General features: G+C 38.2%; 1 protein-coding gene across 1 annotated transcript in view; it reads left to right on the top strand.

Annotated features, from left to right (window-relative positions):
• The first annotated feature begins 53 nt into the window (after positions 1–53).
• Positions 54–11,421, top strand: part of SPAG17 (sperm associated antigen 17) — a 128,455-nt gene continuing 117,087 nt past the window's right edge. Inside the window, exons 1-3 of the mRNA XM_026844081.1 lie at positions 54–170; positions 8,568–8,708; positions 9,095–9,154. Of these exons, the coding sequence (XP_026699882.1) occupies positions 75–170; positions 8,568–8,708; positions 9,095–9,154 (297 nt within the window). The 5' untranslated portion in view covers positions 54–74. The remainder of the gene's footprint in view (positions 171–8,567; positions 8,709–9,094; positions 9,155–11,421) is intronic.

The following is an 11,421-nucleotide window of genomic DNA, read 5'->3' as shown; positions in this document are numbered from 1 at the left end:
CGGAAGGCGTCACCCCGCGGGGAAGCCGGTTGCCACGGCGACGCGTGGGGCCTTGCCCGCCATCCCGCACCGCCATGGGCCCGAAGCGACCCAAGACCGGCGGGGTCGCCTCGGCGGGGGCCGCGGTTAAGAACTGGGAGGCCGCGCTGGTGTCCGCCCCCCTTGAGGAGGTGAAGGCAGCCGAGGGGCAGGGCAGGGGCTGCTCGGGGCCGCCTGAATGTTGGGGTGGGTACGGGGGAACGACACGCGACACCATGCCGGAGCGGCCCTCACCGCCCCTCTGGCCTGGTTGTCGCAGTGTCACTGCCGGGGGCTCCGCGGGCTCCCCAGGGCCGTCCCGCGGAGGGCTGTGAATAGTCTCGAGGGGCGGTGGAGCTGCCCCCACCCCCCTCCACCACCACCACTGAGCCGCGGGCCCAGCAGGTTTTTTGCTTTTTCTGCTCGGCCCTTTTCTTTCTGGGGCTCTGGGTGCCAAATTTCGGCTCGGAGTGAACTTTTATAAACTGCTGAACAACGAGGTTTGATGGAGGTGCTGACACAGCATTAACTGTAGCGTTGAAAATGTGAGGCTGTAATTTTCCTGCTTGAGTGTGTGCAGCTAAAAGGCACTTTTAAATTTTTTTTCTTCTACAGCATGTGAGGATCTAAAGGCATATTTAGGTTTCCAGGTTCTATGTAAGCAATGTAATTCTAATAAATCTTGACTTGCAAGAGAGAATTTGCTTTCAAAATAGGGTAGTAGTTTAGCAAACAATAATATTTATCTAGTGTGTGTTTATCTAGCGCTGTTTCTGCAAGTGAGACAAATTACTTCCGTGGCTTCCTTGTTTGGTGGGTTCTTGTTGTGCCCCGTTAAAAAACACGAACGTGTTTTTTGTTGTTGTTGCTGAGGGTTTGGTTTTTAATAACATGCCAGCTGTTCTGGTTAAGTATGAAGACTCTTGAATTCAGGAGGAGGCTTTGAAACTAGCTAAACAGTTTTCCTGAAAATACCACAGATGTCCAAAAAATCTCTTAAATACTTGCTTTTACTTGTATTTGGTAGTAACCATATAGTACAAGTTTAGCCAAACAAAATCACTTTTTGAAGTAAGCTGCTCAGCTAAGGCTGCTGTTTCCCATTTTTCCCTGGAACATAGATTCTTAGTAGAGTTCAAAGGCACTTGAGCCCTTTCTTACTTGCGAATTTCACCCTGACTCTAGGAGAACCTTCCTGAAGCATGAGAAGGGGGTGGAGGTTCAATCTCCATCACATACTCAGTTCCTGACCTTTCTCCTGTGCTTGCTAGCAAGGTGCCAATTAGTGATTTATTTATTTTTTTATGGTGGAGTTTATTGTGGTTGTGGATATTGTCCAGTGAATTCACTGAACGAAGTGCTTTGTTTACTCTGCTGCTTCCACATGTAATTTATTACATTTGTTAAATGCAAACCATTATATTGAAGTATTTTAAAAGGTAGGAAATAAAGTGCTCAAATTTTAGGAAATGCCAGAATTCGGATTGTTCAGGACCACACATTGAGGCAGATGGAAGGAAATGTTGAATATGTTCACTGAATGGGGCAAGAATTCTGTGGGAAAAAAAATATGTGATCATCTAATTAAAGATTAACATAATGCCTATACTCACGGGGGCTGAATTAAGATTCCTTGGTTCCTTCATTCTGGTATTGTCCAACTGTTTTCTGTTCCTGTTAAACTAATTCTACTTTCTGTGTCTCGCTGTTAGCAGACAGCCTTAGGAACATGGGAAAAACTGTCTCGCTGCTGTGATCAGCTTGAACTCAGGCTTCTGTGATGCTGGGCAGCTGCTGAAATTTCATATTGCAGGAAGATTCTTATTCAGTTCTTATAATCATGGGCAGGAGCATACTCGGTGCAAAACTGTCAAATGCCAGCAAATCTCTTTGAGCATGTGTGAATCAAGATTCATCAAGTCTGGCCAAATGTGGGTACACTTAATGTAAATAAATGTGCTCTGTAAAAGCACATCTTTGACTCAAGTATGTCTGTGCTGCCAAATTTAGTTCCTTCCTCTTGAACACAGAGGGGATTTAATATCTTAATTACTTAATCACATAGGGTTTTTTATTAAAGGATAAACATGATTTTTAAAAATTAAATCTCATTCTGCAGGTAGTTTAACCACACTGCCCCCACCACCTCCCCAGTAATCTTGTAACGTACAAGATTTAGAGTCAAATATATAAAGGTCAGGAACTGAAAGCAGCTTGTAAAAAAGAATCTTGAGCAAGTTTAATTGTAGGTGTCACCACACACTGCACAAAATTATTTCTTACTCCTCAATATTGTATGTGATATACCACATCAATCTGAAATTATTTGGGATATGACAGGAACTCCTATCAATTAAATAAATTTCCCTCCTTGTAATCCATATATAAAGAATTTTAAAATTTTTCACTTTTATCAATTTAGAGAATATTCTTTCCCTTTAGTGGAGTCAAAGGGAATTTACTAGAACTGGTTTTAAATTGTACCAGATAGACTGAGCAATGAAATTTCACATTTTAATGTGTGTTTATGACTTATAATATTTTATTAGTCTGATCTATGAAAAGGAGTCATTTTTCCAGTGGTGTTAAGATTTTATGGATGGGTATGCTAACTGAAATATGATTTAAATGGTATTTACTAACTAAATAATTGCTTTTACTAAACACACTGTGAAAACTGGCAAACAGACAACTTAAAAACATGTACAGAGGAAATATGGATTTTGCAGAGCTCCACATTATAGTTTATATACATCGTTTTTGTTTCTGATGTGCTATACAGAAGAACATGGAGCTGCAAGTTGTATTTGCCTTCAGATGTTTTATGAAGATATTTTCATTGGGTTCACCACAGAATTAAATTGCAGAATATAAATTAAGATTCTTGGTTTTAAACTTTGCATGCTTTAAGTAGTTAAAGGGCACTATTTGCGAAGTGGAAGGTGAATTCTGGGCAAATGAAGCCCTTAATTGAAATAACTGTTATCTATTACATGTTCTTATTAGATAGTATAACTAAGCATAGCAACTGGAAGCCCTGTTCTGCTCCGACTTCCCGTCTTTATGGTTTCTCTCATTTTACTGGAATTTCAGGGCCTGAAAGTTGAACTGAAATTAAACCTTACGACACTTAAATTGTTCTGAATAGGATGGCTCCAGTCTTGATTACTATTCACATTTCTTCTTCCTCGGAGAGGAATTAACATTCAGTCGAGCTTTGATACTCTAATCTGCTCATATTATACAGCAAAAGCTCAGGCTCTTAAAATCAGAATCCATTAGTAATATGGGTGTATGTTAATCAGCAGATAATGAAAGTGGACTTGCAGATTTCTTAGCAGTGATGCCCTACACAGTCACTATGTCAGGGCTACAAAATTGCTGATGAGCAACCAACCTTTCCCAGTAATGCAGCTGTATTTACTGATTTACAAGCTTCCTCATCGTTAAAAGCAAAGAGTGCTAGAGGTAATACCACTCTAAGTGTTCATAAATCACTAATAAATCTCATTATTTCTGAGGCATTACTTAAATTTAATCAGGAGATTAAACAAAAAAAAACAAAAAAACAAAAAACAAAACAAAAAAAAAACCCCACAAAAAAACCCCCAACCATTAAATACCACAAGAATAAGTGATGATGCAAAATGACAGTTACTGAGATTGCCTGGAAATGGGGCGGGGTGTGTGTGTGAGATGCCTGCTTGGTGCTTTTCCTGGCCAAGGAGATCTAGAAACTGGTACTGAAAAAAAACCCCACAAACAATATACCTGACTTGTTCAAATGTATTCTCTAAAATAGCTCCCCTTTTGCATCTAGGAAATGAATCAGAAAAAATGAGGTGTGTTTAAAAAGGAAACAAAATTTTGTGAGCTACATCTGCTTTTTCTTCAATGTGAATTGAAGTTAGATATTTTTTAAATATACCTATGTTATTCCAATACTACTGTGACAAATAAAATATATAGTCTGCATGTACTGGTTTTTAATGGTTGGAAAAATCACATTACAGAGGGATGCAATGGAGTCTTGAGAACAAAATCAGAAGATGAGATACCTTCTGTGTTTTGTGAAAACAAGGATTTTGGAAAACTGCTAGCTGCTTACAGGGAGCTTTCAGAGTTAGGTGGATGGACTGGCGCCTCTTCACCCATGGGACATACAAGCTTCCCACATAGATGGTTATTTCTAAGAGAGACTGGTGCATTTCAGCTTTTCTCATGGGCAAGAGTGTTAAAACCGGGGAGAGTGTCATTTGTGACGATTGTCACTCGATGTTTTCCAGTGAGAGCGGTCTGGTGTCCACTTAATTGGTACTTGTTTCAGATTGTTTAAGGAGTATTCATTCAGTTACCAATGCTACATTTCCAGCTTCAGGTTGTTTTTTTTTCATTTATGTTTGAATCAGCATTGTTGATCCTGTGGGCTGTCTGCTCCCTGCATTTTGGTCTTTGTTCACAGTATGTAGCGCTTGTGTTATACTCTCAATGACAGCTTCCCTAAACTGTTTCCATGCTTTTCCAGTAGTTATTTTTATGGTTTTCTCTATCCTGTTCTTTAAGCTGGGAACCTCATTTGAGGTAGCCTTAGGGTCACTAATCTATCCTCTTTCAGATCCTTTCTCAGGTCTCACTTCTACAATAACATTTGAAAGAATTAAACTAAGTAGAGGAGCAGTTGTATATTGAGGGAGAAAATATTTTTAAAGTAACCATATACATTTTACTGCTTTTCCTTCTCATTTTTATGTTGTGATTTTAGGTGGTGAGCTGTAGAAGTAGGGTCTGTTTCTTCTCTATCCTTTCAGTGCCTTGAACATTAAGGATAGTGTTACAATATTGATAATATAAGGGCAATATTACAAAAATAATAGATTTTTTTAAGGTCAGAAAACAGCATAGTCAATTAAACACCTTAAACTATATACTAACACTGCACATTCACTGTCCTTATTACTTCAGTTGCTGTTCTCAATGTTCAGCTTTTCTGAAAAATGATCTTCCAGGGCTTCAAAACTGGTCAATCTAGAAATGGATGACATGCTATTAATGACCCTGGGAGTTCTGGATCATTATTCCCTGTTGAAGTGCATGTGGCTCTTTCTGTTATTTATCTAGCTCCAGTTCCCAGGTATTGCATCTTTTTTAGAAAAGGTATACATTTTTCTTCATTTTGCAGCTAGGGAGATATGGGCTATCTTTAATACTGTTTGAATTTTTACGCAAAACACCTTGTATCTAGTTGCATATACTTCTGTAGAATTAAGTTAGGTTGGGCTATAATTTTCTATACCAGTTATCTTGTAGAGGCTCATTCCATGTATTCTGTTTTTGATATATTAGCCTGTGTTTTGCCTGTGCTATAAATATTCTCATAGCTATTGTGAAAAAGCTTTAGCAGCTTGTTTCTTTGAAGCAGAGAATTTAGGAAAGGGGAGGGATGTGGCACACTGATGTCAAGGGCATACATTTTTCTGAGAATGTTTGTGTTTGGATAAATCGAATTTTTTTACTTTGGTACTTTGTTACAGGCTGCTGTGAAGGTGGGCACCACAGTGGAAATCAGGAAAATTCTTTGTTGCTTCTAGTGTCTTTCCAAGGAATGCATAAGTATCATGAAGGAGAGTCTTATTGCTCAAACATAACTCTGAAAGTGCCTGGAAGGTATTGAAGGGATGAGAGAGTTAAGAGTTTGGAGAAGGAGTCTGAGGATGGAGAAGACTGGAATGGGATCAGATAATGAAACTAGGGACTAGCTGGACAAGGAGACTGAGGACAAGAGCTAGGGGAGCAAGTAACAGATGTGAGAAGCATTAGAAGTGGTGAAACTCAGATGAAGAACAGAGTGAAAATGGAAGGAGAAATGAGTTAGGGACAGTTGTGACAAGAAGAAACAGGACTATATGGAAGGCAGGTTTCACAGACATCATTGAAGGATGAGGTTAATCAGCACTAAGCAGGTTTAATTTGTGGGTACCAAGATACTGGCATGTTTTAAGGAGGAGCTGAAGAAGGAGTAGGCAGAAGTTTTAGGATACTCTGATGGAGATTTCTTTGTGTATCTGAAGAACTGCAGGAAGTTGTGGGAGCAGGCTCTATTGTGCTGCTGGACTATGCTTCCCCTAGCATCTGCAGTAGAACCTGACATTCCTGAGTCCTGCTGCTCTGGTGGTGTCAGCATCTGTCTGTCGGACTTCCTAGGCCTCGTTCCTCTTTTGGTGCTTCTCACTGAAGCGGACAGAGTAGTGATATAAATTGCTCCGTTAGCTCATGTTGTATGTGTTCTAAAGGCTCCATCTCTGCTGGTGAGCCCTGGAGACACCCACAATACTGTCACATGAAGGCGTTTCGATCTCAATTCTGAAAGCCTAGAAAATGATGCATTTGCATACAGGTATGGACATCTAAATGCTCTCTGTTCAAAGAATGGTGATAACTTTAACGAACTCAGATTAACTGCAACTCCTGTGCACGTATTTTGGCGACAGTATTGGAATACCTAGCTCTTTCATATTGCTGGGCACTGGTAGATACCTTGACAACTTTAGGCAGGAGAAAGTATTGTCCCCTGTCTTCCCCCCAACTAGAAAGGGGAAAAATAAATTCAATGTACTTGAGGCAGTCTCCACACAGACCACTGCTGCTGCTGCTTCTCCATTGAGCAGTGCCTGCTGCCGCAGGTCGGCTGGACACTCCTTTCATAAATTCCATCGTGTTTGCATACTCCTAGAGCATCAGTGACATGCTTACACTCTCCTGCATTTTGTAATTTAAAAAACTTAAGGTTTCTTTTGTGCTGCTATAAAACATCAAGGAAGTTTATGGTATGTGGAACTGTAGAGACTCTTTTGGATTAGGTGTCTGTTCTGTAGCTACTTGCAGTTTCAGAAGACTACGCTTAGTGACCTAGGTGATCTTCCATCTTTTTTGTTTCATGAATATTCTGTGGTTAAAAAAATTAGGCATGTATGTATAATCATGTCATGCTGTATTCATGTGAGGTTATGCTTTGTTACCGTAATAGTATGACAAATTGTTTCCCTCCCTGCAAGCATTTATTAGTTTAAAACTTAGGTCAACTGTTGCTTTCTCCTATTCTAAGTCATTAGTTACTCAAATTGCATATATTTAGATAGGCTTTTTTTCATCTAAGAGAAGAAACAAATGAAGAAGGGTACAGTATAATGGAAAAAGAAGCTGCTTCTTTTACCATTTATATCTAACTTTTTTTTTGGAGCAGTCCTGTCCCTCACTGTTTTTGTTCCTCTTCCACAAGGACTTTATATATAATATATATATATATATATATATATATATAAATTATATGTGTATATATAATTATATATAATATACACATATGAAAATATTTTCACCAAAATCCTAAAGTTACCACCCTCTCTTAAATTTGTCCTTAAAATCTTTCCTTGCTGTGATGCACACTGGACTGCTATGTGACACTGCTTAGCCTGGTCCTGATCAGCATGACAGTGTCTCAGAAGCTCTTTCCTTTTTTACTTCTATACAGTTTTATTGATGTCCTTGCATTTTACACATGCAGGTGTGCAATGAAAAAAAAAAATAAATTTGGTGGTTATCCTAAAGAGTGTACAGCACAACCATTGGCAGTGGTTATGGTTCAGATGCCACTGATGCTGATAGAGAATACTCTGGAGTGAGATGCAGATGTGCTGGAGAGCCACTCACTTTGTGAAAGGGATTCCAGTAGGTTAAATCCAAAGAGATGGGAAGGAAGTGTAACCAGTAAAAGTTGCATAAATTACATAATTTTGAAACTTTTATGGATGTATATCACTAAATAATGTGTTCCAGGCTTCTCTTGTTCTACATTTCTTTAATGCTGAAATCAGACATTTTTTCATAAAAATATGTGTATTTTACTGCAAATGTTTGAAAACCGCTAGTGTTTTTCATTTGTCAGTTTGTAGTGAAATGTAACTTGCCATTGATAAATGTTTTTTCTTAGTTCAGAATACTTAGTGAAACTGTGTAAGAACCATGGTATGCATAAATATACTCTCATAAAATATAAAAATATATACAAATAATGCAAGAATTTTCAGAAAATGGAATCTGACCATTATCTAATTCTTGGGATGAGGGAGCTGAAATTCGGTTGTTTTTTTCCTACAGCAAATTATCACAATACTACATGTATTCAATGACAATAATACATACATTCAAAATTCACTTCTTGTTTGCATATATTGCTGTCAAATCTGCAAATGACATTTAAAAGTTACTTTGTGCGCTGCTAATGCAGCGTTTGACTGCGAGGAGGTTTAAAGGGGTTGTTGGTAGGCGTTTGTGTTTTCCATAGCATGATGCTGCCACCTGATGGCAGAAAGAATTGGGACGAGGTAGCATGTGCTTCGGGTTGTATACGGTTTATTTCAGTGCGATTAATACAGTGATGTTTAATATGTCTTAAAGGGAGTAATCATCTCTACAGGATTACTCCTTGAAACTGCAGAGAAGCACTTTTGTTTGCTTGAGTATTAATACCTTAAATGTCTTATTTTGGAAAATAGGATGACTGGAAGCCTAGCATCGCTTTTGTTATTGGGACCAAAATTGAGGATGAAATCCACACCAAGGCCCTGTCTCTTGCCGTGCAGGTGCCACAGCGGAAGCTCTTCAGCGTGGTAAAGCGTGAAGACATTTTCAGACAGGTATTCCAAGAAAGGAACTTTTAGTAACAAACCAAATCTTATATCTTTTAGATACTAACTTCTTTGGCCTATGGTAACTATAGATGTCATACTCAGTTGAATTACTCTGTGGAAGTTTTAAAAGTTACACTAATTCATAGAAGTTAAAAATGGAAAAAGAAAAGTTTACTGTGTAAGCTGGTCTGCTCCCTGTAAATAGTGAGGGTTTCTTACAGACTTTTCTTCAAGGTGCTGATCACAAAAGCTTCCTCTGTAAGTTACAAGGGTACCATAAGATGATTCCTCACTCTTTTGGAGTGTGTAGTGTTCGCAAAAGGGAATAACGGGTAAAAGAGCTTGTGTAAATTTAAAATCTTCTCACAATAGAATGCTTTATTTCCTTGCAGATCAGAGAATCTGGGAATCAAAAGGGAAAAAAGGCGAAGAATGTATCTACGTACTCTGAGGTAGGTTAAAACATGTATTGCAGAGTCAGTGTTCTTTTACACTAAAATAAGTAGAGCTGTGTGATTGTGTTAATACATACCTGAGTAAATGCAAATATATTGGCTGTTGCTGGTAAAAACACTCAAGCATTCAGATACTTAAACTGCTTTCTTTTTGTGATACCAACAGTGTTCTCTTTGACTGCTAATGAAGTGAGGATCAAGATGTCTCCTTAGGGATAAAAGTTTTATTATGTTACAAATATGTTTTGTAGTCATATTTTGATGGTGGTGTCACAAATTATACAAAGTGATTGATTAGACTCTGCTCTCTCAGATGCTCCCAGTAATTTAGAAACTTATACCTTCATTTATGGGAATGCAGTCCCATAAATGAAATACCATCTCTGTGTGCTATTATCCCTTATAATCTCAGTTTGATGTTAAATTCTAGCCTGGTTCAGCTAGTGGGATGTGTCAGCAGGATTAGGAATCATGCTTAGTACAAAGAGTACTTCCTCCTACCTTGTTAATGTTTTACTTACAGCTTGTGAGAGGCTATAAAATCCTGTGATTAATTAGAAGATTGTTTAAAATTTTCTCAGGTAGAGTTTTATGGCTCTACAGACCTGGAGCATAAAGAATTTTGGATCCCTCTAAAAAGATCTTGTTTGCGTTTTAGTCCTGCAATGACTATTAAACTTTTTATGTGTCTCAGGTTTTGGTGGACTTTATAACAGGTCTTTTTACTTGCAGTCTGTTTTTCAGTAATGCCAGACTACTATCTGAACAAGTCCCTTTGGAATTATTTACCACTGACATGACTGTGAATTTTATGCAATTAACCCTCTTCATTTAGGACTAGCCTCCCAGGCAAATTCACCCTTGTGTTACCTGGTATGTAAAACCTCTCCAGTCCTACTGACAGGAAGATTTTGAAGTCTAGCTCTAAGCAGAAGCTTTGTATGATACCTGTATTTAATTACTAAGAGCAATTTTGCTTGTGAAGTGGATACTTATTAAATTCCAGCTGTCAGTGCTGTGTCTCATTAGCTACTTACTTTACTCCTCAAAGACATTTTTTTCCTCCCCTCCTTTAACAGAGAATATAAAATGCTTGTTCTGACCTTTTGCTTGGACTCAGTTTCCGTTCTGGCTGTAGCAAATTAAAAGATTGATCATGTTGCCACAAGCATTAAGATCCTGCCTCTCTGGGCAACATTTTCTCCCGAGCATTCACTAAAGTCCATGTGCAGTTTGTGCATTCAGAGCTTTCACTGCAGTAAGGAGTATGAGGTTAGCACAACAGAAGGTTGTGAAATGCTCTTCTGAGAGGAGCATTTCTGTCTTCACTGCATACAGTTCTGTTCTCTGTGGTAGGATTCCATGCACTGGCATTTCCACAAGCGCATATTCATTTCGAGGGAGACTGTAAATGAGATTCCTGATGTTGAATGGTCTTTGAATATAAGACATGTTCATGTGTGTGAATTTGGGGCTGATAACATGCATAGTAATGCAGTTATTAATGGTATTTATAGTAAACACTTATGTCATTGATCTTGCACACTGTCTACTGAAATGCAGAGGTTTTAATAAATTTCAGTCTGCAGTGCCTGCAACTCAAGAAGCTTTAACTTTTCTTGGTATATTGCAGGCTAATTATATCTCTCATATATATATATAATTAAAATAATTCCTGTTGTCTAGTCTAAATCATTTCCCTTCAGGGAATTTGCTCTTATTGTACAGAGTGAAGGGTAACAGGGCAGGATTTATGAATATATAGCTCAAAGATTTCCAAATCCAGAATCAGGTGTCTTAACACCTTTTCTGTCTCTTAAGTGACTTGATGGGAGTAGGAGTCCTGATTGGTAATTCTATGCTAATTCCAGCACTTAATTAAATGACATTAGGGTCATTTTTTTTTTCCTTTGTATATGGAAGGGAAGATATTACGCTTCCTGTAAAATATCAACAGAGTTCATAATGAATCAGATTAAATTATCATGTACCATTTTTCCAACAGATAAAACCCAAAACTACAGTATGTTTGAATAAAATATATGCATTTTATAAGCAAAGTATGTATCTCTTATTGTTTATGTACATGTTTTTTTTGTCAGCTTTCTATTAAGGTTGGTAATGTCATGTGTAATTAAGGTGCTTTACCACTACTAAATATGAGAGTGTTTGAGTTTCCAAACTTTGAATTTTGAAAATCTATTCAAGGCTAAATTTTCTGTACTAGACTTATTCATTAGGCTGATTTATTTCTCCCCCCCCCC

Source organism: Athene cunicularia (assembly GCF_003259725.1).
Source record: "Athene cunicularia isolate RWA chromosome 1 unlocalized genomic scaffold, athCun1 chr1_part1, whole genome shotgun sequence".
Classification (NCBI taxonomy): domain Eukaryota; kingdom Metazoa; phylum Chordata; class Aves; order Strigiformes; family Strigidae; genus Athene; species Athene cunicularia.
Note: the sequence above shows the minus strand (reverse complement) of the source record. Positions and strands in the feature narration are given on the sequence as shown.